Source organism: Callithrix jacchus, chromosome 22 (assembly GCF_049354715.1).
Source record: "Callithrix jacchus isolate 240 chromosome 22, calJac240_pri, whole genome shotgun sequence".
NCBI classification, from domain to species: Eukaryota; Metazoa; Chordata; class Mammalia; order Primates; family Cebidae; genus Callithrix; species Callithrix jacchus.
This window is the reverse complement of record NC_133523.1, coordinates 12552949-12579797: the sequence shown is the minus strand read 5'-3', so window position 1 is coordinate 12579797 and position 26849 is coordinate 12552949. Positions and strand designations below refer to the sequence as shown.

General features: G+C 53.5%; 3 protein-coding genes across 4 annotated transcripts; all 3 read right to left on the bottom strand.

The window, feature by feature from the left end:
* Window positions 1-3051: 3051 nt before the first annotated feature.
* C22H19orf53 (chromosome 22 C19orf53 homolog) lies at window positions 3052-5048 on the bottom strand. The gene is made up of 3 exons (XM_002761792.7): window positions 4937-5048; window positions 4804-4859; window positions 3052-3442 (listed from the first exon to the last, which is right to left on the bottom strand). Exons 1-3 carry the CDS (start codon window positions 5031-5033, stop codon window positions 3299-3301), a joined length of 297 nt encoding a protein of 98 aa, XP_002761838.1. The 5' UTR covers window positions 5034-5048; the 3' UTR covers window positions 3052-3298.
* A 1710-nt stretch (window positions 5049-6758) lies between these two features.
* On the bottom strand, window positions 6759-11831 carry MRI1 (methylthioribose-1-phosphate isomerase 1). Its single transcript, XM_035287477.3, has 6 exons — window positions 11663-11831; window positions 11339-11577; window positions 10085-10260; window positions 7842-8018; window positions 7516-7740; window positions 6759-6969 (listed from the first exon to the last, which is right to left on the bottom strand). The coding sequence occupies exons 1-6, from the start codon at window positions 11792-11794 to the stop codon at window positions 6794-6796; spliced, it is 1125 nt and encodes a 374-aa protein (XP_035143368.3). The 5' UTR covers window positions 11795-11831; the 3' UTR covers window positions 6759-6793.
* A 1110-nt stretch (window positions 11832-12941) lies between these two features.
* Window positions 12942-25836, bottom strand: YJU2B (YJU2 splicing factor homolog B). 2 transcript variants are annotated; one of them, XM_035287476.3, is made up of 11 exons: window positions 25777-25836; window positions 24597-24716; window positions 22828-23017; window positions 21743-21796; window positions 20143-20225; window positions 18447-18502; window positions 18095-18155; window positions 16334-16476; window positions 16073-16245; window positions 13801-13939; window positions 12942-13647 (listed from the first exon to the last, which is right to left on the bottom strand). In XM_035287476.3, the coding sequence occupies exons 3-11, from the start codon at window positions 22828-22830 to the stop codon at window positions 13169-13171; spliced, it is 1191 nt and encodes a 396-aa protein (XP_035143367.1). In that variant the 5' UTR covers window positions 22831-23017; window positions 24597-24716; window positions 25777-25836; the 3' UTR covers window positions 12942-13168. The 2 variants fall into 2 exon arrangements, with proteins under 2 accessions (XP_035143367.1, XP_008985634.1); XM_008987386.5 differs by lacking the exon at window positions 24597-24716.
* Window positions 25837-26849: the final 1013 nt, after the last annotated feature.

The window sequence follows — 26849 nt, the reverse complement described above, 5'->3', positions numbered from 1 at the left end:
CGAGTCGAGATTGTGTCCAACCTGGGCAAGAGTGAAACTCTGTTTTGTTTTGTTTTTTTTTTTTTAAAAAAAGGCCAGGCAAGGTGGTTCAGGCCTGTAATGGCAGCACTTTGGGAGGCCGAGGCGGGCGAACCATGAGGTCAGGAGTTCAAGACCAGCCTGGCCAACATGGTGAAACCCCATCTCTACTAAAAATACAAAAATTAACTGGACATGGTGGTGCGTGCCTGTAATCTCAGCTATTTTGGAGGCTGCGGCAGGAGAATTGCTTAAACTGGGACAGGGAGGTGGAGGTTGCAGTGAGCTGAGATGGTGCCACTGCGCTTCAGCCCGGGTGACAGAGTGAGACTCCATCAAAAACATCCAAAAACAACAAAACAAAACCAAGGGCAGAAGGCAATTACTGCCTGAGATGGGCAGATGGCCGCAGAAGCTGGGGAATGGCCATGAAGGGAAGAGCTACCCTTAGCCCTCAGTCTGGAGTCTGGGCCTCATTCATCCTCCAGCCCCAGCAACCATGAGGGTGGGACCTTCCTGGCAGCTTGGGAAACGCCAGACTACTGTCTTTCCATCCGATGTGGCTTCCACTGCCCCAGTTCCTGATTTTTCAAGATGCTAAGGACTTTGTGAAATTTCTCTCGGCGTGTTTGGGAGGGGTGGGGATGGTGGTAAAAATCACAATTTTATTACTATTTTTTGAGACGGAGTCTCGTTTTGTTGCCCAGGCTGGAGTGTAGTGGCACCGTCTTGGGTCACTGCAATCTCCACCTTGGGGTTCAAGTGATTCTCCTGCCTTAGGCTCCTGAGTAGCTGGGATTACAAGCGCCCAGGACCACAGCCGGCTGATTTTTAGTAGAGATGGGATTTTGCCATATTGGCCATGCTGGTCTTGAACTCCTTGCCTCAAGTGATCCATGGGCCTTGGCCCCCCAAAGTGCTAGGATTATAGGCATGAGCCACCATGCCTGGCCTAATTCACCATTTTAACATGTACAATTCAGTATAATCACAATGTTGTCCAATCAGTTCTAACATTTTCATCCCCCCCACCCCACAAAGAAACCCCGTTCCTATGAGCACTCACTCCCCATTCCCGCTCCCTCATCTGCTCTCCCCCCGTGGTTTGCCTCTGTTTGGGACATTTCACGTAAGTGGGATGACTCAAGATGTAGCCTTTTGTGTGGCTTCGTTCACAGTTTATTATTTTGTAGTTTCAGTCCCATTTTTGGACCAGGGTGTTGTGGTCAGTGAGCTGAAGGCACAAGTGCCGTGTTCCAGCCTCTTTAAAATTTTGTTTTGGCCGGGCGCGGTGGCTAACGCTTGCAGTCCCAGCACTTGGGAGGCTGAGGTGGCGGATCACTTGATATCGGGAGTTCGGGACCAGTCTGGCCAATATGGTGAAACCCTATCTGTGCTAAAAGTACAAAAGAGTTGGCCGGGTGCAGTGGCTCACGCCTGTAATCCCAGCACTTTGGGAGGCCGAGGCGGGTGGATCACGAGGTCAAGAGATCAAGACCATCTTGGTCAACAGGGTGAAACCCCATCTCTACTAAAAATACAAAAAAATTAGCTGGACACGGTGGCGCGTGCCTGTAATCCCAGCTGCTCAGGAGGCTGAGGCAGGAGAATTACCTGAACCCAGGAGGCGGAGGTTGGTGGTGAGCCAAGATCGCGCCATTGCACTCCAGCCTGGGTAACAAGAGCGAAACTCCTTCTCAAATAAAATAAAATAGAACAACACAAAAATTACCTGGGCGTGGTGCTGCATGCCTATAATACTAGCTATTTGGGAGGCTGAGGTGGGAAGATTGCTCGGGAGGCAGAGGTTGCAGGTTGCAGTGAGCCAAGATCGTGCCACTGCACTCCGGTCTGGGCTACAGAGCAAGACTATCTTTAAAAAAAAATTGGCAGTCTTGACTGTCACTGTAGAACCCAGAAAACACTTGGGATGGGGTTTGGGGGCAGCTGCTGGTGACCCAGCACCTCTGTCTCCTTGGTAGCTGAGGTGGCCACGAAGAGGATGGGCCTCTAAGGAACCAGTCGCCCCACCCCGTGTCACGGTAGAAGCCAAGTATGTACAACTCCCCAAAGACAGCAATTCAGTATCACCCTGACTGGAGCCCATCTGTTCCCTGTGCTGTGACCTTGACCTGGGCCCAGTGAAGGAAGAAAAGGAAAGTCATCAGGCCAGAGATCCCAGAATATTCCACAGGCGCTGTCTGGCCTAGCTGACCCAATTTGCAGGTGGGGGAACCCCAGGATGGACAGAAGTGAATTCTGGTCTTGTGACAGTGACAGGTAGCGGAAGGCCAGCTGAGAGCACGGATCGGGACTCTGGCAGCTACCGGCTCAGCTCCACTCTGGAATGTTATGCAGGACTGAATGGGGCACCCTGCTAGATGACATGTATAAAGCACTGGAACTGGTGGCTCACACCTGTAATCGCAGCACTCTGAGAGGCCGAGGCAGGAGGATTGCAGGAGCCCAGGAGTTTGAGACCAGCTGGGGTAACATAGCAAGACCCCATCTCTACAAAAAGTAATAAACAGCTGGGCATGGTGGTGCATGCCTGTAGTTCCAACCACTCGGGAGACTGAGGTGGGAGGATGGCTTGAGCCTAGGAGATGGAGGCTGCAGTGAGCTATGATCGTGCCACTGCATTCCAGTCTGGGCGACAGTGTAGCCTGCCTCATAGGCAGCGCTACCTAAACATTGGCTGTCTTGAGTCCCTTACAGTTGGCACTCTTTATCCAGGTCATACCACGTGGTTTCCAAATGCATTCTGACCTACTCATGTCCAGCTTGACCCTGGTTGTGTCCCCAGGGCTGAGGACTGACCAGGAGGAATGAGAGAGACACCAGGGATTAAATGAGAAAAGACTCTTTCCCGGGTCTCAGGCTCATGGCTAGAGGCGCAGAAAGAAGCCCAGCTGTCCTCTGGGCATAGCGCTGCTAAAGGTGGTGGGGTGGGGTGGGGCCGGCCAGGCCATGTGGCTCATGGAGACTTGTGGGCTCACTGTCCTGCTCACCGGAACACAGGACTGCAAGAGATACGACAAAGTCAGGTTTATTGCTCTGGGTTAAACCTGTGGAGGCAGGACCTGGGAAGGGGCATGGGGACAGTTCTCAGTATGCTAAGACCTGCTGATCACCTGCCCATGGGCCAGGTCCCCACTGAAGTTCTAGGTGAGGCCCAGAGCTGGGGGACAGGGTCCTCTTCCTGAGACTGCAGCTTGTGGGATCAATGTCCCATCGTGGAGGTGGGGGTAGGGTGTTGGCCTGCGCTGGGCCAGCGTCCTCAGGAAGGTGCCTTGTTGGAGGAGGTGGTAGCAGCTGCCCTGTTCTTGGCCGGAGCCTTCAGCAGTGCCAGCTTCTTGGGCAGGCAGCTGGCTTTCATCATCACATCATGTTCGATCTTCTTCCGGATCCCAACTTCTAGGTTCTGAGGGACAAGCACAGGGCAGTAAGACTGTGGCCTGGGGTGGAGAGAGGGCCTGACTGGTCAACCTCTTCCCATCCAGAGCTCACAGGAAGCTAGATCAGCACTGTCCCCTCAAACCGCACCTGAATGTGAGCCTCGCGGGTGGGGTTTAAGTCCTGCACTCTCCAGGCCTCCACACACACATAAAATCCAAACCTCCACACCTTAGCTTTTAAACCTCTGCTCATGTCCCTTTTACAGATGGGGAAACAGGCTGCTGGAGCCAGGAGGCACTGAATGCCCAGGTCCCTACATCACATGGTACCCAGCGTGCCACAGTCTCTCGGTGGACAGCCTCCTCTGCCCCAGGTCATCTCTGCTTTGCAGACAGCAAGCTGAGGATCCGATGGATGAGCAAGGAAGCTGGCAAGGAAGGCACAGGTGTGGGGCAAAACTAGCAGTGTAAGTCCCAAACTGGTGGCTCAGTAGCCTCCTCCAGACTGCCCCTGCCCTGCAGCTATGAGTTCCAATGGGTTGGGTGTTGTGGCTCAAGCCTGTAATCCCAGCACTTTGGGAGGCTGAGGCAGGAGGATCGTTTGAGGCCAGGAGTTCATGACCAGTACTGGCAGCGCAGTGAAACCTGTCTCTACCAAAAACTAAAATTAGCCGGGTACTGGCACTCACCTGCAATCCTACCTACTCAGGAGGCTGAGACGGAAGGATTGCTTGAATCCAGGAGGCTGAGGCTGCAGTGAGCTATAATGGGGCCACTGCACTCCAGCTTGGGCAACAGTTAGACCCTGACTTTAAAAAAAAAACAAAAAACCGATAACCAACGCACCTGACACTTCTTTGAGCCCTCTGCCGTTCTCAGAGGCTTACAAAGCTGTGCTTTCAATTCCCTTCCCATATCACCTCGCTCCCTTCCTGAGTTCTATTAAAGATAAGAGCAGCTGACGTTATTTGAACACGTTTTGCGCCGCAGGTCTTGCTTCTACGAGGCTCTGCTAAAATGGTAAGTGGTGTTCCTGTACCCCTTGCACAAAAAAGAAAAGGGAGGCTCACAGAGCTGGGAGTCCTCCAGGCTTCATCCCTTGCCCTTTGCCGAACCCTGTGCTCCTTCCCTGAAGGCTCCTTCCCTCGCCGGCTTCCAGGCTTCCTTGAACTCGTCCCTAGCACGTCCCCCAGCCTCTATCCCTCGTCAGCCTCCACCTATTGCCTCTCTCTGCGCCCCGGGCTCCATCCCTCGCTCCTAGCTGGTCCCCGGGATCCATCCTCTGCCCTCGCCGACCCCCGGGGTCCACCCCTCGCCCCTAGCCATCCTCCAGGCTCCACCCCTCGCTACTGCCGCCCTCCGGGCTCCATCTTTCGCCCCGGCACACCTTCTTGAGCTTCTGCTGCTGCACGACGCGCGCCTTCTTGGGAGCGATAACACGACCTGGGGAAAGATGCGCTCGCGTGAAGTCGGGAAGCCCCGGGTCCACCTCACCCCCAAGTTCCCGGGCCACTCCTCACCGCCTTTCCTCGGGCCCCGATTCTTTTCAGAGGCCGCCGCTGCCGTCTTGCTCTTTGCTGGCTTGTGAGCCTGGAACTTGCGCTGTCCCTGCGCCATGTTCCCGCAAGCAGCGGAAGAGGCCGGGCTGTGAGCGGTCGTGGCCGGAAGGCACAGGGCACTATGGGATACAGCGGGGCGGAAAAACGCAAGACCTCACGGGATACAATGTGGCACAGATTTAAAGAGACAGGAACCCAAAAGGGTAAAGGATCACAGCCGGAGTTTTGCAGATATTGTGAAAAAAAGGTGACCATGATAAGCTAACGTTTATTGAGTGCTTATGTGTTTTAGAAAACTTACAACGTTTTATGCTTTTTACACATAAAAACTCAGATTAGGTTTAGGGGTGCAGCACTTACCTCTAGTGTAGAATTTTTAAAAGTCCGAAAACTTCGGTAATCAATAACAGTATTTCCAAGACTTAAAAAATATTTTCATATCCAAGACAATCAAATTGTCAACCTGCATCCTGCAGACCAGCAGCAGAATTTTATAAATAAAGTTTCAGTGGAACCAGGGTGTTGTGGTCAGTGAGCTGAAGGCACAAGTGCTGTGTTGTAGTCTCTTTAAAATTCTGTTTTGGCCGGGCGCGGTGGCTAACGCTTGCAGTCCCAGCACTTGGGAGGTTGAGGTGGCGGATCACTTGATATCGGGAGTTCGGGACCAGTGTGGCCAATATGGTGAAACCCTATCTGTGCTAAAAGTACAAAAGAGTTAGCCGGGTGCGGTGGCTCACGCCTGTAATCCCAGCACTTTGGGAGGCCGAGGCAGGCGGATCACCTAAGGTCAGGAGTTCGAGACCAGCCTCACATCGTGAAACCCTGTACTAGAAGTACAAAAATTAGCTGGGCGTAGTGGCGGGTGCCTGTAATCCCAGCTACTTGGGAGGCTGAAGCAGGAGAGTCGCTTGAACCTGGGAGGCGGAGATTGCAGTGAGCCGAAATCATGTCACTGCACTCCAGCCTGGGCGACACAGGGAGGCCCTGTTTCAAAAAAAAAAAAATTGTTTTGTTTCGTTCTTCATCGATTTTTTAATTTTTAATGATGGGGTCTCACTCTGTTGTCCAGGCTTAAATGCAGTAGTGAAATCACAGCACCTTGTATCCTTGAACTCTTGGGCTCAAGCCATCCTCCCACCTCAGCCTGGGTAGCTGGGGCTAGAGGTATGACCCACCATGCTCAGATAATTTTTTTTTTTTTTTTTTGAGATGGAGTCTCACTTGGTCACCCAGGCTGGAGTACAGTGACACCACCTCAGCTCACTGCAACCTCTACCCTCCAGGTCAAGCAATTCTCTTGCCTCAGCTGAGTAGCTGGGGTTACAGGCATCCGCCACCATGCATGGCTAACTTTGTATTTTTTTTTTTTTTTTTTAACCAGAGATGGGGTTTCTCCATGTTGGTCAGGCTGGTCTCGAACTCCCGACCTTAGGTGATCTGCCTGGCTTAGCCTCCCAAAGTACTGGGATTACAGGCATAAGCCACCATGCCTGGCTGCCTGCTGAGCTTTTTTACTGTTCTCTTAAAATTCTGCCCTGGCAGTGTCACCCTAGCTCCAGCCCTGACCTTAAGAGGGAGGTACAAGTGTTAGCCACGCTTTATAAATGAGGAAACCAAGGCACAGAGAGTTGACGTGAGTTGTCTAAGATCACACAGTGGAAAAAGTGGCAGAGTTAGGATTTGAACCTGGGTGGCCTTCCTCTAGATGCTGGGATGTAGATGGAAGGTCCTGTCTGATCTCCCTGCACTAGGAACAAGTGTGGTCAGGGGTGGAAAGGTCAGCTTTTGGGCAGCCATTCAAGAAATTTATTAAAAATCCTAGAGAGGCAGGCTAGGGAGGGCTGAGTTGGTTACATCTGGGGTCCCATCCCTGGAAGAGATGGGTAGGACTGCCTGGAGCTCCTCAGGGGCAAATACCCCTAGTTCTGTGATGATGCCGCCAGTGATGAGGTCGTGGGGGGTGACATCGAAGGCAGGATTCCAAACTCCAATCCCTGCAGGGGAGAGAGAGGAGGCAAGGAGGCAGGAATTTGCTTCCATGAGAGTTCTCAGGTTGTGGTCACCTGTTTCTACCACCGTGGTTCTTGGAACTGGGGACTCCTGGAGCACCTGGAATCTCACCCCTAATGTACATGCAGGCAGGGACACTGTACCCAATAGTGAGTTTAGACTCCCAGCTGCTACTGGGTCCTATGCACATCTGTCCCACTTATTATCGATTGATTCATTGATTTACTTAAGATGGAGTCTCACTCTGTCGCCCAGGCTGGAGTGTAGTGGTGTGATCTCGGCTCACTGCCTTCCCAGTTCAAGCAATTCTCCTGCCTCAGCCTCCCAAGCAGCTGGGATTACAGGTGTGTGCCAACACACCTGACTAATTTTTGTATTTTTAGTAGAGACAGGGTTTCACCATGTTGGCCAGGATGGTCTCAATCTCTTGACCTTGTGATCCACCCACCGTGGCCTCCCAAAGTGCTGGGATTACAGGTGTGAGCCACTGCGCCCAGCAGGGGGTGTCCCTTTCTGAGGGGGCAGTTTACCGGGTGCCGCAATCCGGACCCCATTAACGTCAGTCAGCTCCTGGCCCGGACGCTCTTCAATGATGATCTCCTTGCCGGTCTCCAGATGGAGGTCACAGGAAGAGCTGGGGGCAGCCACGTAGAAGGGAATGCCGTGGTGCTTGGCGACAATGGCCAGCTGGTAGGTGCCCACCTTGTTGGCTGTGTCGCCATTGGCAACCACGCGGTCAGCTCCCACGACCACGGCTGGGGAGGGGGTGCATGACAAGTTGGGGGTCATTACCTGGCCCCATGCCCCAGAGCCCTACCCTCAGTGCTTACCCCCCGTAGGGCTTACTGCTGCTTACCTGACACACCCTTATGGGCCATGGTGGCAGCTACCATGCTGTCGGCAATGAGGGTGGCGGGGATCTGCTCATAGACCAGCTCGAAGGCCGTCAGTCGGGCTCCCTGGTTGTAGGGCCGGGTCTCAGTGCAGAAGACGTGCTCCAGGCGGCCCAGGCTGTGCAGTGATCGGATCACACCTGCAGGGGACCCGCCCACCAGGAGAAGGCCCCCGGGAGGGGCAAACAGACGGGGTGGTCCACTGGTTAAAGGTGCAGGCTCCGAAGGTGGGCATAGATGGACAAAGGCTTCCCGAGCACAGTCCCACCCCGAGGCCCTCGCAGTGTCAGTTCCCTGTCTGCTACACTCTTCCCAACGCTCACATAGTTCCTTGTTTCACATCTGTTTAAAGGACACCTTCTTGGTGAAGCCTTCCCTGATCTCTCAGTTTTGCATAGCAGCCCCCGCACTATGATCTGTCCTTTGCGTTGATCACCTTCTAACACCTCACGTGTACAGCCAGCCCCCATTTTCTGTGGGTTCTCCATCCAGGGACTCAACCACGTGGGTTGAAAATCTTTGAAAAGAATCACTGGAACCCGAGAAGCAGAGACTGCAGTGAGCCGAGATGGTGCCATGGCACTCCAGCCTGGATGACAGAGCAAGACTCTGTCTCCAAAATAAATAAAGGAATAAATAAATAGCCATCCTCCCATCTCAGCCTTCTGAAGAGCTGGGACCACAGGTGCATACCACCACACCCAGCTAGTTTTAGTATTTTTTGTAGAGACAGGGTTTTGCCATAGTACCCAGGTTTCAAACCTCTGAGCTCAAGCCATCTGCCCACCTTGGCCTCCCAAAGTGCTGGGATTATGGGCTTAAAAATAGAGACGGGGTCTTGCTGTGTTGCCAAGGCTGGTCTAGAAGTTGTGAGTACAAGCAGTCCTCCCACCCAGCATCCTGATTACAGGCCTGCACTGCACTGCACCTAGACAATAACTACCGTTCAGTTAGTATTTACATTGTACTCGCTGCCATATGCAATCTAGAGATGATTTAAAATATGGGGGTGGGCCGGGGGCGGTGGCTCACACCTGTAATCCCAGCACTTTGGGAGGCTGAGGCTGGAGGATCACCTTAGGTCAGAAGTTCGAGACCACTCTGACCAACATGGTGAAAACCCATTTCTACTAAAAATATAAGAATCAGCTAGTCGTAGTGGCTCATGCCTGTAATCCTAGCCACTTAGGAGGCTGAGGCACGAGAATCTCTTGAACCCGGGAGGCGGAGGCTATAGTGAGGTGAGATTGTGCCACTGCACTCTAGCTTGGGCGACAGAGCAAGACTCTTTAAAAAAAAAAAAAAAAAAAAAAAAAATATATATATATATATATATATATGGGTGGATGTGCATAGGTTATGCAAATGTGATGGCATTTTGTATATCACGGACCTGAGCACCTGTGGATTTCGGTATCTGTGGGAGGTCCTGGAACAAGTCCTCCATGGACACTGAAGAAGGACTGTATTTATCTTGCCTGCTGACTGTCCCTTCTACTTCCCTGGGACCCCTGAGAGCAGAGGTTTTGTCTGTTTCGTTCACTGCTGCATCCCCAGCAAATGGAAGTGTGTGGACTGCTGCAGGTGCTTACTAAATGCTGGCTGAGTGAAAGAATCAAAGGCAGAGGTCTTGCCATCAGGGATGAAGGTGGGACTCAGGCACGCAGGGAACTTTCCTGGGGAATTCGGGTCAAGTGGAATCTGCTGCCTTGACCCCCTAGAGCCCATTCACCCTCTCCTGGTGGCAGCTACCTGATCTTTCTCTGGTCACTCCCTTCTCCCCAGTTCGTCTTGGAGTCCACATCCTGGCCTGGCACCAGGCATATGGCTCAGACAGGGCCCACTGAATGGCTGAGCTGGGATGGGCAGGTGGTCCTAGTGCCCAGTGGACCCCCTGAGATACAAGGAGACTTCTCTAGTACAGGAGGCTCTTTTCCTCACGATTTGAGCCCTAATAGCTCCCTGCCAGCCCATGGAGCCCGGAGGTGAAGGAGGGCAGAGCAAAAGAACAGAGATAGATAGATCCTGATGCTACTGGTGGAACCCCTTGATCTAGCCATACCTGAAGCCAACAGTATGTTTTTCTGTACACTAATACCTTCACACTTTTTTGCTGGGTAATATGGTTTGGGTTTGGGGTTCTTTCTCTCGTATCCAAAAAAGGTCCTAGAAGGCCCTTCCCTACCCCCTGAGGAGGCCCGCTCACCTAGGGCTGTGCCGTAGCCAGCAGTGGCCAGAGCACCGGTGTTACAGTGGGTCAGTACAGTCACCTTGCCACCGTTGGGGGCCACCTGGTCCAGGAGGAACAAGGCTCCAAAGTCCCCGATGCTCTCGTTGTCTCTGAGGTCTTTCTCCAGCATGTCCTCAGCGCAACGGATCACTCTGGGAGGGACAAGGGGTTTTCAGTACCAGCCACCAGGCCCTGGGACCCAGGCGACCCCCTCCTCTCTGCCCAGTGCTGCTATCTTGGAGCCCTCCTGCTCAAAGCCTCTCATTGCTGTGGGGCCTGGACCCTTCCGCCATGGCCGCCAAAGTGTCACTCATTCATTCACCCAAACACATGTTTACTGAGCACTTCCAGTGTGACCCAGCAGTAAACAAGACAGAAATCTCTGCCCCGGTGGAGTTGATGCTGAGGTGATGAATAGATAATAAAATGAAGGAAAAGACGTGGAATCAGGCAATAGAGAGCAGCGGGTGAGCAGTATCATATCCAATGGTGGAGGGTGACAGTGCTGTGGATGCCTGGCCTGCACCAGTGGCACGTGCAAAGGCCGTAAGGCAGGGTCGAGCTTGGTGGGGTACAGTGACATTGCTAGGAAGGGCTGGAGCAAAAGGGAAGTGGGGGGAAAAAAGAGGGCAGGAAGGGGACAAGGACAGGAAACAAAATTCCTCAAAAGCAAAAACCCAGCTGGGCACGGTGGCCCACGCCTGTAATCCCAGCACTTTGGGAGGCCTAGGCAGGCGGATCACGAGGTCAGGAGTTCGAGACCAGCCTGGTCAACATAGTGAAACCCCATCTCGACTACAATACAAAAATTAGCTAGGCCTGGTGGCACGGGCCTGTAATCCCAGCTACTCAGGAGGCTGAGGCAGGAGACTGGCTTGAACCCGGGAGGCGGAGGTTGCAGTGAGCCGAGATGGCACCACTGCACTCCAGCCTGGGAGACAGAGTGAGACTCCATCTAAAAACAAAAAAAGAAAAAAAAAAAGAGAACAAAGTGACACCAAAAAGGGCCTCCAAGGTGGACAAGGAGCCGGGTGTATTCAGGGGAGGCACGATTAAGGAGTTGGGTTTTGGGGCCAGGCTGCCCAGGCTAGACTCCTGGCCCCATCTGTGGGGCCCTGGATAAGGTCGCCGCTGTGCCTCAGTCTCCCCATCTGTATAATGGGTCAGTATACTTAAAAAGAGTCAATATAATTCCTGTTCAGAGCAGTGCCTGGTACCAGATCCTTGTACCTCTCCCGGACTGCCTCCTCCGTAGCGCCCTCCCGCTCGGCCTCCCGGGCTGCAGCATCAGCCATGTCGCGGGCGGCGCGGGCCATGTTGACAGCGGTGGGCCGGGCGGTGACGAGGAAGCTCAGCTTGTCGCGTACGAAGGCCACCAGTGCGGCGAGTCCTGGTCCCCCGGCGCCCGTTTGCAGCTCCACGGCGAGGCTGAGGCAGCCCACTAGGGCGATGGCTGGGGCGCCCCGCACCTGTGGGGGAGGGATCGGGCGTCGGAGGGGGCAGGCGCGGGCGCACCCTCACTTCCAGCCCTGCCGCCCCGCTGCCCCGTTGCACCTTCATGGCACGGATGGCCTCCCAGGCTTGGCGCACCGAGCCCACCGCCTCGTAGTGTGTTTGCTGGGGCAGCAGCAGCTGGTTCAGGATCTGCAGGGAGCCCCGCGAGTAGCGGATCGCCTTGAGGGTCATGGTGCAGTTGCCAAACCCAGCGCAGCTCCGGGGGCACAGGAGTCTGCGCGCACGTGAGGAGCGGGCAGGGCCGTGGGCGGAGCCTCCCCCGGAAGAGACGCATGCGCATGCGCATCCAAGCTGACCCCACGGTTTCCCAGGAGGCACCGCCTAAGGGACCGAGCCCACTCCAGGTCTCTTGCCAAGCTCGGAAGCAGTGAGCCGCTTCCTCGGAACCACAAAAGTGGCACTATTGATGGGGCGCCCGCTGGGTACCAGGCCCTGTTTAGCAGCCTGCTATCTAGAGTTAGGGGTGTCTTCCCGGTGGCAAGGTAACATCAAGTGTTCAAACGATAGAATTTGTTAAATGATCTTCCTTCTCCAAGGTTCAGAGGGAGGTAGTGGGGGGTCGTGCATCCCTTGAAGAATGCATGGCTGTTTCTGGGCCACTTTGTGCTCGGTTTCATTCAAAAGTTAACATGCAGGCCAGGCGCTGTTGCTCACGCCTGGAATCCCAGCACTTTGGGAGGCTGAGGTGGGTGGATCACTTGAGGTCAGGTGTTCGAGACCAGCCTGGCCAACATGGTGAAACCCCGTCTCTACTAAAAATATAAAAAATTAGCCGGGCTTGGTGGCAAGTGCCTGGGAGTCCCAGCTACTCGGGAGGCTGAGGCAGAAGAATCACTTGAACCTAGCAGGTGGAAGTTGCAGTGAGCCCAGATCACACGACTGCACTCCAGCCTGGGCGACACAGTGAGACTCATTCTTAAAAACAAAACGAAAAGAAAACCCTAAAAGTAACATGCACAGAAGGCTTTTCCATGGGCTGGGATAATAAACAGCCCGTGTGTTCCTGCCCCTGCTGCATGTGGCACAGATCTTGGGTACCCTGTATGCTCCTCCCTGGCCTTGTGTGTGTGGTTTCTGCTGCCCGGCCTCCTTTTCACCCTTCACACATGGCCCATGCTGCCTCCTCCAGGAAGTCTGCCCTGATTCCTGGCCAACCTGAACCACCACCTTGAGACTCTTGTCACTCTGGGTGGGGACCACATCCGTGGTCATAGCTATGACCCTATACCAGCATTTGCTGATGAGAGGCCTGCCAAGGTTGGTCAAGTGGAGGGGCTGGGGGGCAGCCGCAGGGCCTGTCTAATAACCCAGGACAGGGAAAAAGAAACAGGGTTTTAATGTACGAAGTCCGACAAGGCACAAACATCCTCACCAGGACCAAAATAAATAACAACTCCATGGTTGCAGGAAGGCGAGGTCTGGGGAGGGGGCCGCGTCTGAGCTCTCCCCGGGCTGGTGGGCAAGCAGAGGGTCTACAGTCTGTGAGGGGCCTCCTGGGTGTGTCGCGGCCTCTGGAGCAGGTCCAGTCCCCAGGTTGGGGATGGCTCAGTCACTCTCTGAGTCGGAGTAGTCCGCCACGAGGGAGGAGCTGAGGCTGCAGGGGTGCCGCGAGTCTGGGGCGTCAGCTACTTCTTGGGAGGAGCCTGCTGGGGAAAGGGACTTGTCCTGACGACTCCCTTCCTGCCCCTTCAGCCCGCTGCACTTAGGGGTCTCAGCTGTTTCCTGAGGACAGTCTCCGGGGGACACAGGCTTGTCCTGGGCAGTCTCCTCTGGTACCCGCGGTTCTCCACACTTGGGGGTGTTGGCCGCATGCTGTGGGCTCTCTGGGACGTCCCGAGGCCGCCGCCGCACGATGCCCAGGTCCCCCACGGTGATGGGGGAGGTGGCAAGCGCAGTTCTGCGGCTCTGTGCCAGCTTCTTCAGGACGGCGCTGACCTTGCTGCTGGAGCCGGATCCGGGGGTGGAGGGGAACCAGGAGCGGCTGATGATCTCGGTCCGCTTGAGCTTCTGCTTGTCCTCGTAGGCTGGAGGAAAAGAGAGGGCATTTCAGGGGCGGGAGGGGAGGAAGTCCAGAACTGCCCTCTGCTAGACCAGAGTCCACTCATGGCTGAGGAACTCCCCTATCTCCAGGCAACTGTGAGCCTCCCTGCCCACTTTCTCCCAGGCACCCCACGCACAGTCCAGGGTGTGGAACTTCAGCAGGGCCGCCAGCCTGCGGTCATCCTCCGTCTCCGGGACCAGCGGGATGGTCAGGCTCGCCTTGGTCTGCAGGGCCTGGTCTCTCTCTTCCTCTTCCTGAATGGCTTTTTTCTTTTCCTGTGTCGGGGCCAAGAACACCAGAGACAGCAGGTGTGTTAGAGCCAGCTCCTCTGTGGGCTAGCGGGCACTGCTCCAGCTCTTCTCAGTGTCTCCATTTACTTCTCTTTCTTTTTTTTTTTTTGAGACAGTATTGCTCTGTTGCCCAGGCTGGAGTGCAGTAGCATGATCTCAGTTCACTGCAACCTCCGTCTCCCCGGTTCAAATGATTCTCCTGCCTCAGCCTCCCGAGTAGCTGGGATTACAGGTGTGCACCACCATACTTGGCTAATTTTTGTATTTTTAGTACAGACCGGGTTTCACCATGTTGGTCAGGCTGGTCTGGAACTCCTGACCTCATGATCCACCCGCCTCAGCCTCCCAAAGTGCTGGGATTACAGGCGTGACCACCGCGCCCATCCTTCAATTTACTTTTCTTTTTTGAGACAGGGTCTCATTCTGTCACCCAGGCTGGAGTGCAGTGGCACAATCATGGCTCACTGCAGCTCCACCTTCTGGGCTCACGTGATTCTCCCATCTCAGCCTCCCGGGTTTCCAGTACTACAGGTGTGCACCACCACGCCCAGCTAATTAAAACATTTATTTTTGTAGAGGCTGGGCATGGTGGCTCACACTTGTAATCCCAGCACTTGGGGAGGCCGAGGTGGGTGGATCCCTTGAGGCTAGGAGTTTGAGACCAGCCTGGCCATTATGGCAAAACCCTGCCTCTATTAAAAATACAAAAATTATCTGGGCATGGAGGCATGCGCCTGTGGTCCCTGCTAATCAGGAGGCTGAGGCAGAATTGATTCAATCCGGGAGACGGAGGTTGCAGTGGGCCAAGATCGCGGCACTGCACTTAAGCCTGGGCGAAAGAGGGAAACTGTCTCAAAAAAAAAAAAAAAAAAAAGTTTTTTGGCTGGGCAAGGTGGCTCACACCTGTAATCTGAGCACTCTGGGAGGCTGAGGTGGGCAGATCACGAGGTCAAGAGATCGAGACCATCCTGGCCAACATGGTGAAAACCCTGTCTCTACTAAAAATACAAGAATTAGCTGGGCCTGGTGGCACTCGCCTGTAGTCCCAGCCACTTGGGAGGCTGAGGCAGGAGAATTGCTTGAACCGGGGAGGCGGAGGTTGCAGTGAGCCGAGGTCTCGCCACTGCATTCCAGCCTGGCGCCTGGCAATGGAGCAAGGCTCTGTCTCAAAACTAAATAAATAAATAAAATTTTAAAAATGTTTTTTTTGTAGAGATGGGGTCTCACCATGTTGCCCAGGCTGGCCTCCAAAGCATGGCCTCAAACAGTCCTCCCACCTGAGCCTCCCAAAGCACTGGGATTACAGGTGTGCACCACCACACGTGGCCTCATTCCACAGATACTTCTGGGACACCCACCTTGTGCTAGGCTTTGTTCTAGACACTGGGGACACAGCAACAGGTAGAGAATAACCCTTGTCTGGGTGGAGCTGACCATCTACTGGTGAGACAGTGACAAGGAGAAAAAAAATGCAGGACGGTCGGGTAGGGGGTGGGCTGGGAGGTTCCATTTAAAATGTGGTGGCCAGGTCAGGTGTACCAACTCACAACTGTACAAAGTGCGGGGATTCCCGCACTTTGGGAGGCCGTCCCCCAAATGGTGACGCACATGGTGAAAACCCGTCTCTACTAAAAATACTCTGGAGGATGAGGCAGGAGAATCACTTGAACCAGGAAGCGGAGGTTGCAGTGAGCCAAGATTGTGCCAATGCACTCCAGCCTGGGTGACAGAGTGAGAAACCCACTGTCTCAAAAAAAAAAAAACAAAAAAGTTAAATTTCCATTTTTTTATTTTTAAATTTTGAGATGCGGGGTGGGGGGGGTCTCATTATGTTGCTCAGGCTGGTCTTGAACTCCTGGTGTCAGGTGATCCTCCCAATGTGCTGGATTATAAGCGTGAGTCACTATGCCCAGACAAATTTCTACTATTTATAAATTACCCAGTCTGTGTTTTTTTTTTTTTGATTATAGCAGCTAGAATGGATTAAGACAGGGCATGATCACTATGTAGCAAATGGGGAAACTGAGGCTCAGAAGGTACAGTGGTCTGCTCATAGCTAGGATGCAGTGGGGCGAGGGCTGGCCCAGGCCTGAGCCCACGGTGTCTGTCCCCGCTCACCCGGAACCGTCTCCGCAGCATGCTGTTGAGGGCGAAGTCGTCCTTCCAGGCGCTCTGGGCCTCCTGGATGTGGCTCAGCGTGGGCAGCGCCTTCTTGAGCGTGCTCCGGTCAGCCTCGCCGTGCTCCAGCCGGAACATGGCATCCGTCTCCAGCTTCTGCTTCTTCTCGTGTTCTGCAACGACCAGAGCTCGGCTGGGCCTTGGGGACCCGGCGCAGACTCAGGGCCGGGGCCCCCAGGCAGGTAAGTGGGTGGTGCTCACCTGTGGTCAGCACCTGCTCGTTGTCCGCCATGTCCCAGCGCTCCTCCTTGCGCTGGGCGCCACTCACGATCACGTAGTCGCAGTTGGCCGGGTCTGTCTGCATCTCGATGTAGTTGACACAGAGGTGGCATTTCATCCGGAACCTTGGAGGGAGCGGTGGGCAGAAGGCAGGAGGCTGAGGCTGTGCCCCAGGACAGCCCTGTCACCTCTGCCTGCTTCCTTCCACCCAATGGACAAGATTCATTTGACAAGAATTCACTGAGCACCCACTATGTGCTGTGTAGAGCCATGGGTAAAAGGGGCACATCTGGGCACCCAGAATGGACCCTCTATCAGTGGAGCTGCGGTTGACTTATTCATTTGTCCATTCATCTGTTCGTTCGTTCGTTCATTCATTCACTCGTCCGTTTTGTTTTTTGTTTTTGAGATGGAGCTTCACTCTTGTCACCCAGGAGGGCAACAGTGCATCCTCTGCTCACCGAAACCTCTGCCTCTCAGGTTCAAGTGATTTTCCTGCCTCAGCCTCCCGAGTAGCTGGGATTACAGGCACTGCCACCATGCCCAGCTAATTTTTTTGTAGTTTTAATAGAGACAGGGTTTTGCCATGTTGACCAGGCTGGTCTCGAACTCCTGACCTCAGGCGATCCACCTGCCTTGGCCTCCCAAAGTGCTGGGATTACAGGCATGAGCCACAGCATCCATTTTTTTAGTTCATTCAATCATTAGTTTATTTGTTCATTCATTAACGCATTCGTTTGTTGGTTCGCTGATTCATTTGTTAAATTCATTCATACATTCATTTGCTCATCCATCCATCCGTTAATTCATTCATCATTTGTTCATCCATTCATTTGTCCATTAGTTCATTTATTCCACAAACTCGCCCAAGACAGGCTTCCCTGTGGCATGCTCAGTGCCAGCTGCTGGGGACACTGCTGAGTAGTGGAGAAGCCAACCTGCTTGGGGACAGGCTGACGTCCCAGCAGGGGCCACCTTGACAGCAAGGGCACAAGCAACTGGTGTTGAGTCTCACTTTAGAAAAGGCGTCTCTGAGCCAAGCACGATGGCTCATGCCTGTAATCCTAGCACTTTGGGAGGCTGAGGGAATCACCTGAAGTCAGGAGTTCAAGACCAGCCTAGCCAACATGGTGAAACCCCATCTCTACTAATACAAAAAATTAGCCGTGCGTGGTGGCACATGTCTGTAATCCCAGCTGCTCGGGAGGCTGAGGCAGGAGAATCGCTTGAATCTGGAAGGTGGAGGTTGCAGTGAGCCAAGATCACGCCACTGCACTCCAGCCTGGGTGACAAGAGCGAAAACTCTGTCTCAAAAAAAAAAAGTTCACCCATGTAACTACACACACAAAAAAGCCAGAAAAGGTGTCTCTGAGGGGTGGTGGTTGAGCAGAAACCCCAGATGAGGGAGGAGCCTTGGAGCTACCTGGGGAAGAGCATTCCAGGTGGAAGCACAGCAGTGGGTGTGTCCATAGGGTGTGTGTGGGACAGTGGGAGGAGGTTAGGGTGGAGAAAGGATAGGCAGAGTGTGCAGGGCCTTGTGAGCCGGGGAGAGGACTTGGGCTTTTACTGAGGAAGGTGGGAGCCATGGAAGGTTGGAGCTGGGGGCACGCCCTGATTGAGAAGCCAGGGCGGTTTCCAGGAGAGTTCTGCAGGGAATGGCTTCCCTCCCACCCAGGCTCTTTGTAGCCCCCTCGACCTGTGGCCACCCAACCTGCTCCCATGATGCCCCCAAGCCGCCCTTACCTGTAGATGGGGGTTGTGTAGTAATTGCCCACCTTCTTCTTTTCTGCGTTGTAGCGAACACCTGGAAGGGGGTTGGGTGGGGGTGGTTATTTCATTGCCATCTGAATTTTGCAGATGGGTAAACAGAGGCACAAAGAGGCTCACTGTCACTTGCTGAGGTTTCCCCAACTAGGAGGAGTCAGAGATGGGATTGGAAGCCTGAGCCTGGCTTCCACGGCCAGCCAGTCGCTCGTGTGCCCGTCTCCTCCCTCATTCCTGATCAGGACCCTCCCACCCCCCACCCCAGTGGCGCCCAGCAGTTTAGGGGTCTGATGTTTTCGGGAATGAATGGACGGGGCGGGCAGAGGCTCACCCATGCCGATGTGGTTCTTACAGCCATCGCACCAGATGTTATAGGGCATCTCAAATCTGCAACGACAGACAGGATCTTACTTGCACTTGTCCACTTGGACACTCCCTGGGTCTCCACACCTGCGACTCCCGTTGCTGTTGTGATTTGAGGGGTGGGGCATTATACTGCCCCTGCCTCATGGGAGTTGCTACAGTCACATTACACAGGAAATGGACATGAGGAGGAGAAAGAATCACAGCCACTGTAACTGAGTGGGAACCTCCCGCCCTGCTCTACAGCAGACTGACCAGGTCCAGGGACAAACGCCCTTGGGTGCTGCTGTGAGTTGTTTTTTTTTTTTTGGAGACAGAGTCTTCCTCTGTCACCCAGGCTGGAGTGCAATGGCGTGGTCTTGGCTCACTGCAACCTCCGCCTCCTGGGTTCAAGCAATTCTCCTGCCTCAGCCTCCCAAATAGCTGGGATTATAGGTGTGCGTCACGACAGCCAGCTAATTTTTCTATTTTTAGTAGAGACAGGGTTTCTCTGCATTGGCCAGGCTGTTCTCCAACTCAGCCTCAACTTATCCACCAGCCCCGGCCTCCCAGAGTGCTGGAATTACAGGCGTGAGCCATTGTGCTTGGTTGGTGCTGTTTTAACACCTCACCACGTCAGTGAAACCAACTTCTGAACAAAGGAGGAAGCAGTTTTCAGGGCGCTGTCCCCAGGCAGCTGTGTCTGATTAGAGTTTCGAAAAGCTGCTGTGTTATCGCTGTATTTCTTTATCACAGTTGTATGTATGACATGGATCCTGGCTTTCCACTTCACAGCAGTGAGATAGCTTTTCCTTTATTTATTTACTCTTAATTTTTTTTTTTCTTTTTGGCTAGGGTCTCACTCTGTTGACCAGGCTGGAGTGCAGTGGCACAATCATGGCTCCCCACAGCCTCGACCGTCTGGGCTGAAGTGATCCTCTCCTGTGTTAGCCACCCAAGGTGCTGGGATTACAGGTATGATTATTGGCCTTTTTGTTCTTTTTTTGAGACTGAATCTCACTCTGTTGCCCAGCTGGAGTGCAGTGGCATGATCTCAGCTCACTGCAACCTCTGCCTCCCAGGTTCAAGCGTTTCTCATTCCTCAGCCTTGTCAGTAGCTGGGACTACAGGTGCAAGCCACCACGCCTGGCTAACTTTGGTATATTTAGTAGAGATGGCGTTTCACCTTGTTGGCTAGGCCAGTCTCAAACTCCTGACCTCAGGTGACCCACCCGCCTTGGCCTCCCAAAAGGCTGGGGTTACAGGAGTGAGCCCCTGCGCTCAGCCACGATCACTGTCTTTTCTGAGAGTCCTGTGGGATCAAGTCCAGGCTGGCCTGCTACAGGATGAGATACAACATGGAGCAGAGCCCAGCTGTACAGGTCAAGGCCCCGCTAGACCATCCAGTCCCCAGCCAGCCAGCTCTGAAACACATGGGAACCCAGCCCCGATCAGCCCAGCCTAGTGCAGCCAAGACCTGCCCAGCCCTGCCCAGCCCTTCCAGCCCCAGCAGAGGTATTTTGCTGAGCTGCAGACGTGAGCAATAACAAATGCTTGTTTTCTTACGTGGCAGTAACTGACTCATACAGTGACCCTGTAGCATTGGGCCAATGGGCACCGAATTCTCCTTGAGACTGGAGGAAGGGGGCGGGACAGTGGTGTCCTCAGGTGATACTGGGCCTTACCGGATGATGAGGACGCCCTGTGACAGCTTCCGAGCCCGCTCCCGAAGCGGGTGGCTGTTGTGGTACCGGTTGAGAGAGCCATGCTGTGTGGAGAGGGTGAGGGAGCGGATTAGTGCTGCCGAGCTGGGGGGCTTATGCTTTTCTGCCACCCCCACTGGTTTGGGACAGGTGCCTCACAGGTGGGAGAGGCCTCGTTCTTATGTCCTGCACATTGGTGTTCACAGCAATCCGGGAGGCACCCAAGTCTTACTGGAACACACGTGCTTGGAACCAGGAATGTGAGTTTCAATAGTCCCCCTCCTATTTATTCATTTAGAGATGGAGTCTTGCTGTCACCCAGGCTGGAGTGCAGTGGTACAATCTCGGCTCACTGCAACCTCCACCTCCCAGGTTGAAGTGATTCTCCTGCCTCAGCCTCCCAAGTAGCTGAGACTACAGGTGCTTGCCACCATGCCTGGCTCATTTTTGTACTTTATTAGTAGAGACTGGGTTTCACCATGTTGGCCAGGATTGTCTTGATCTCCTGACCTCGTGATCTGCCTGCCTTGGCTTCCCAAGGTGCTGGGATTACAGACACGAGCCACTGTGCCCAGCCCCATTCCCATTTATGAACTGAAAGAGCCAGGGGACCCTGAGTGAGTGACCTCATGTTTTGCCTTCCTGAGCCTCAGTTTCCCCCGTCTGTCAACTATGTATAATGGTCATCATTACTTCCAGGTTTATGGGGAAGATGAGGTGAGGTGACAAGGCTGGCAAACATTCCCTGGGGACTTCATGTGTATCACCTAATTTTTTTTTTTTTTGTGGCAGAGTCTGGCTCTGTAGCCCAGGCTGGGGTGCAGTGGCATGATTATGGCTCACTGAAGTCTCCACCTCCTGGGTTCAAGCAATCCTCCCACCTCAGCCTCTCGAGTAGTTAGGATTTATCCCTCAATGATTCTGTGAGGTCAGCTCCTTTTATTTTCCCCTTCTGACATATGCAGAAACTTTGGCATACAAAGGCCAAAGTCGTATACTCAGGACTAGGCAATGGACTCGGGCCCTGACTGAGCACCTACCCTGTGGGGACACAGCCATGAACAGCTCTGTCCTCATGGAGAGAATGTTCTAGTAGGGGAGACGGACAAGACACAAATAAAGGAACAATAAGTGAGGGAGTTCTAAGGGCTGTGAGGTTATATAAAGTGCTCTGCCATGCCACAGAGAACGAGACAGTGGTCAGGGAGGACCTCTGTGAGGAAAGCCCTTAAGGAACTGAGGGTATGGTGAAATGGAGGAAAAGATTCCAGGCAGAGGCGACAACCAGGACGCCAGAGGTGCTGGAGCTGGGGAGCCAGGGGATCCTCATCCATGCGCTTGGCCATATCCTGGGCCCCCGCTGTAAACACACTATGCTCCTTGCTGGACATGGAGTGACAGGTCCCTGAGGAGAGCCCCAGTTACCACCCAGAAGTGAAGACAGCCCGAGCCTCATGTAACGAGCGGAGGACAAAAAGACCTTGTGGGCCGCCCATCCTTCCACAGCAGCAGCTCCAACCCCAAGAGGGGATGACGTGGGCCTTTCTGCTAGTGTGGGGCTGGAGGAGGGAGCTGCTCTTACCTTTTCGGGGTTGAAGTCTGGAGGATAGTACTTGTTGACCCCTTTCCTTTCACCCTGTAAAGCGGAAGAGACATGACTGAGAGACAGGCTGATTTGGTTTGGCTGTGTCCCCACCCAAATCTCATTAAAAACATTTTTTTTGGATTATTTATTTATTTTATTGAGATAGAGTCTTCCTTTGTTGCCCAGGCTGAGTGCAGTGGAATAATCTCGGCTCACTGTGATCTCAGCTCACTGCAACCTCCGCCTCCTGGGTTCAAGCAATTCTCCTGCCTCAGCTTCCCGAGTAGCTGGGATTACAGGTGCCTGCCACCATGGCCAGCTAATTTTATATTTTTAGTAGAGACGGGGGTTTCACCATGTTGGCCATGCTGGTCTTGAACTCCTGACCTCAGGCGATCCACCTGTCTCGGACTCTCAAAGTGCTGGGACTACACGCGTGAACCACCATGCCTGGCTTAGTAATTGTATTTTTTGTAGAGACAGGGTTATGCCATGTTGGCCAGGCTGGTCTCAAAATGCCTAATCTCAAATGATCCGCCTGCCTTGGCCTCCCCAACTGCTGGGATTACAGGCGCGAGCCACTGCGCCTGGCCTCATAATGTTTTATTTTATGTTATATGAATTTTACCTTTTAAAAAAATGAAGGAAAGAAAGAGAAAGAAGGGGAGGGGGAAGGGGAAATTTAGGCTGAGCGTAGTGGATTCCTTGAGGACAGGAGTTTGAGACCAGCCTTGCTAACATGGTGAAACTCGGTCTCTACTAAAAATATAAAAATTAGTGGGAGGTGCTTGCTTGAACTCAGGAGGTGGAGGTTGCAGTGAGCCAAGATCGTGCCATTGCACTCCAGCCTGGGTGACAAAGTGAGACTGTCTTAGAAAAAAAAAAAAAACACCAAAGGAAACATTTAAAAAGCACCCCTGGGTGATGTTAGTGCACAGCAACGTTTCAGACCCACTGCATCAAGAGGGTGACCCCGACATAGGAAGCATCATCTTAGAGCTGTGGGAGGGGAGGAGGGGCTGCTTCCAGGGTCCAACACAGACTGGGAGAGGAGCCCAGGGCACACGAGGCTGTCTACTCACCATCCTGGCAGTTGCCTACTGGTCCTCACCCTCAGGGCAGACGATCAGAAACTGGCCTTGTGAGCACACTGCCCTGTCCTGGCCTCCTGGTCCACTGTCTTCCCTGCGAAGATGTCGTGGGCCGTGTGGTGGAGCCGGCTCACACAAGACTCCTGCCAGGCGTTGCAGACATCCAAAAAGCGGCGTGTGTCTGTTCAGAAAGAGGAGTTCTGCCTACTCAACAGCCAGTGTACCCATCACATCTGACACTTTCATCTCTCTGTGGCCCCGACCAGTCCAGCACCCATCATCACTCACGTGGGCCAGCGCTGTCTTCTCGTTTCCTGCCCTGCCCCCGATGCTTGCTCACCCTACAGCAGCCCAGGGGATCTTTTAAAATATGGACAGCCAGGCGCAGTGGCTCACGCCTGTAATCCCAGTACTTTGGGAGGCTGAGGCGGGCAGATCATGAGGTTAAGAGATCGAGACCATCCTGGCCAAAATGGTGAAACCCGTCTCTACTAAAAATACAAAATTAGCTGGGCCCGGTGGCGCGTGCCTGTAGTCCCAGCTACTTGGAAGGCTGAAGCAGGAGAATCGCTTGAACCCAGGAGGCAGAGGTTCAAGTGAACCAATACGGTGCCACTGCATCCCAGCCTGGGCTACAAAGTGAGACTCCATCTCAAAACACACATACACACACAGACACACAGACTCATCTGACCACTCAATCCATAGTCACTAGTTTCCTGGAGTTGTTTTTTTTTTTTGACAGGGAGTTTCATTCTGTTGTAGGCTGGAGTGCAGTCGCGTGATCTTGGCTAACTGCAATCTTCACCTCCTAGGTTCAGGTGATTCTCCTCGTTCAGCCGCCTGAGTAGCTGGGATTATGGGTGCCTGCCACCATGCCCAGCTAACTTTTGTATTTGTAGTAGAGACAGTGTTTCACCATGTTGCTCAGGCTGGTCTTGATCTCCTGACCTCATGATCCGCCTGCCTCATCCTCCCAAAGTGCTGGGATTCCAGGCATGAGCCACTGCGCCCGGCCTGTTTCCTGGCGTTCTGGTCACATCCCCTGTGTCTGTTCATGTCTCCCGGCCAGGTTATACTGTACCATACCCCAACACCTGGACAGTGCCAGGCCCAGATAAACGTCAATGGGGTGAGCGACTGAGAGAACTGATCGAGGCTCCGTAAGGGCCACAGTCAGTGCAAGTGACACAGCTAACAAATGTGGGGGCTCCTCAAGCTAGGGGTGGTCAGATGCCCTCCCATGTTTTGGAAGGGAGCCTTTTAGGTCAAATAGAAGGAAGTTCAAGTTTACACTACAGAGAGATGCTGTGAGGCAGTGAAGCGTATTCTAGAACAAAGATTGGCCAAGTTTCTCTGTCAAGGGGGGAGACAGTAAATATTTCTGGCTTTTTAGGACAGATGATCTCTGCTCCAACAACTCAACTCTGCCCTTGTAGCTAGAAAGCAGCCCCAAACAACATATAAAGGAACGTATGTAGCTGCATGCCAATATAAATTTTGTTGACACAAATTTGAACTTCACATACTCGTCACCTGTCCCAAAGCATCCTTCTTTTGATTTTTTTCCCCAATGACTAGAAAATGTAAAACCATTCTTAGGGACTGGGCACAGTGGCTCACGCCTGTAATCCCTGCACTTTGGGAAGCAGAGGTAGGTGGATCAATTGAGGTTGGGAGTTCAAGACCAGCCTGGCTAACATGATGAAACCCCATCTGTACTAAAAATACAAAACTTGGCTGGGCATGGTAGCACACACCTGTAATCCCAGATATTCAGGAGGCTGAGGCAGAATTGCTTGAACCTGGGAGGCAGAAATTGCAGTGGGCTGAGATCATGCCACTGTACTCCAGCTTAGGTGAACAGAGCAAGACTCCGTCTCAAGAAAAAAAAAAAGAAGAGAAAAGAAGCAAATGAATGAGGTTCTGATGGAGTGGGGGCTATGTGATGAGGCGGGGAGGCAGTGGTGCCAAGTCCTGGATATAAACTGTTCTGCTCGCATCTTAGTCTTGGATACTCCACTATAAAGTACGGCCCTTAGCTTAGATTATTCCAAGGTCTGTTCGAACCTAAAAATACTTTTGCCAACAAAATAGGTAAGTGCCCCTTGAGGCGTTAGGGGTCACGGCACCCTGGGCTTGAATCCCAGCTCCACTCAGCTGGGTGACCTTGGTCAGTGTCTGTACTTCCCCGGGCTTGTTGTATTTCGTCCCTGGTAAAGGGCGAATGATGACGACAAGACTGACTTTCTGGGGTTGCTGTGAATCAAGTAACACACGGGAAGAGCCTGCAAAGAGCAAAAATATTCCTTTTACGGGAGCGTGAGGGTGTGCATGTCTTAAGATGGTTTTACTGCCCCAGTAAATGACAGACTGGGCTATGGGGGGCGGGGCGTGTAGGTATCTCCGGTCCTTCGTGCAAAAGTAATTACCGACCCTGTTTGTCCTGGGCTTACAGCTCGGGTTCGGAGTGCCACCGTGCTGCTGCCCATCTGCTTGACTTGGGGCAAACTGTTTCTCTAAGCCTCGCTTTCCTTATGTGTAAAATGGTTGGTTAAGGCATTTAGAGCAGCGCCTGACACCGAGTTAAATGTTGGCAGTTTAGTAATTTCTCCTGCTCACGGTTTTACAAGGATCATTTAAAAAAAAATTGGTGAGGTGGGGACTTATTGGTCCCATTTTCCGGATGCGGAAACCAAGGGGCCCTTCAGGCATAATATGGATGCGGGCTAGGATGGGGCCGGGAACCGGGCACTTGGGTCGGGGGTCTCAGCTGGGGCCTCAGGGACTTTGGTCGTGGCTGGGACCTGGGCCTGCTCCGGGCATCCAACTCGGGTCCTCAGCTCCGCGTCCCGCAACGCGGACGGGCGAGCCAGGCGGCTCCGAGGCCAGGGTGAGGCGGCGGCCGGACCCCGGCCTTCCCCGATCCTCCGCACTTACCTGCCCTCCTCCCGACGTCACGGCCCGACCGTGCCCGGAAGTGAGCGCTGGGAGCTCTGTGAAACTGGGCGCCCTCTCCACACCACCCAGACGCCGGCGCGAGGCGGGGCGAGACAACAGCGCCGCGCTGATTGGCTGAATACCGATATGCCGCGCGCTCTGTGACGCCGGGTAGGCCAATCCGGGCATTCCCCGCCCAACTGCGCTTACGTCAAGATGGCGTATCTGTCCCGCCCAGTACGTGGGGCCCAATCCGAGGCCCACCTCCTGGCACCGCCCTCCCGAGAGTGCTCTCCTGTGCGCGGCAGTGGGTCAGCGTGGGTGAGCAAACTATAGCCCGCGGCGCGAAGCGCACTAGGCCGTGTTTTCGGACGGCTAGTGAGCTAAGAATTGTTTGTCCAATTTATTTTTATTTTCTATTTTTGAGACAGGGTCTGTCTTTGTCGCCCAGGCTGGAGTGCAGTGGCGCAGTCATAGCTCACTGCAGCCTCGAACTCCTGGGTTCAAGCGATCCTCCTACCTCAGTCTCCCAAATAGTTGGGACGACAAGCGCGCGCCACCGTACCCGGCTAATTTTTAAAATCATTTGCTGCCGGACACGGTGGCTCACGCCTGTAATCCTAGCACTTTGGGAGGCAGAGGCAGGCAGATCACGAGGTCAGGAGTTCAAGACCAGCCTGGCCAGCATGGTGGAACCCCGTCTTTACTAAAAAAATACGAAAATTAGCTGGGTGTGGTGGCGGGCGCCTATAATCCTAGCTACTTGGGAGTCTGAGGCCGGAGAATCGCTTGAACCCGGAAGGCAGAGGTTGCAGTGAGCCCAGATTGCGCCACTGTTATCCAGCGTGGGCAACAAGAGCGAGACTCCATTTCAAAAAAAAAAATTATTTGCACAGGCAAGGTTTTACTATGTTGCCACAGCTAGTCTCGAACTCCTGGACTCAAGCAATCCGCTGGCTCCCAAAGTGCTGGGATTATAGGCATGAACCACTGCTCTGTTTTTGCATTTTAAAATGGTTAGGTGGGGGAAAAGATATTTTGTGACTCGTGAAAATTAAAAAATCCAGTTTCAG

What these genes read in the sequence shown, in the direction of transcription:
- YJU2B (XM_035287476.3), bottom strand. An exon ending in CAGGGCGTCCTCATCATCCG is followed by an intron (nt 18,503 to 20,142) that starts GTAAGGCCCAGT and finishes CTGTCGTTGCAG; the next exon opens with ATTTGAGATGCCCTATAACA. An exon ending in CGAGCAGGTGCTGACCACAG is followed by an intron (nt 16,246 to 16,333) that starts GTGAGCACCACC and finishes TGGTCGTTGCAG; the next exon opens with AACACGAGAAGAAGCAGAAG.
- MRI1 (XM_035287477.3), bottom strand. Translation starts at nt 11,794, where the DNA reads ATGACCCTCAAGGCGATCCGCTACTCGCGGGGCTCCCTGCAGATCCTG. An exon ending in GAGGAGGCAGTCCGGGAGAG is followed by an intron (nt 10,261 to 11,338) that starts GTACAAGGATCT and finishes TGTCCCTCCCAG; the next exon opens with AGTGATCCGTTGCGCTGAGG. An exon ending in TGGCTACGGCACAGCCCTAG is followed by an intron (nt 8,019 to 10,084) that starts GTGAGCGGGCCT and finishes GGTCCCCTGCAG; the next exon opens with GTGTGATCCGATCACTGCAC.
- C22H19orf53 (XM_002761792.7), bottom strand. Translation starts at nt 5,033, where the DNA reads ATGGCGCAGGGACAGCGCAAGTTCCAGGCTCACAAGCCAGCAAAGAGC. An exon ending in TCGGGGCCCGAGGAAAGGCG is followed by an intron (nt 4,860 to 4,936) that starts GTGAGGAGTGGC and finishes ATCTTTCCCCAG; the next exon opens with GTCGTGTTATCGCTCCCAAG. An exon ending in AGCAGCAGAAGCTCAAGAAG is followed by an intron (nt 3,443 to 4,803) that starts GTGTGCCGGGGC and finishes CTTGTCCCTCAG; the next exon opens with AACCTAGAAGTTGGGATCCG.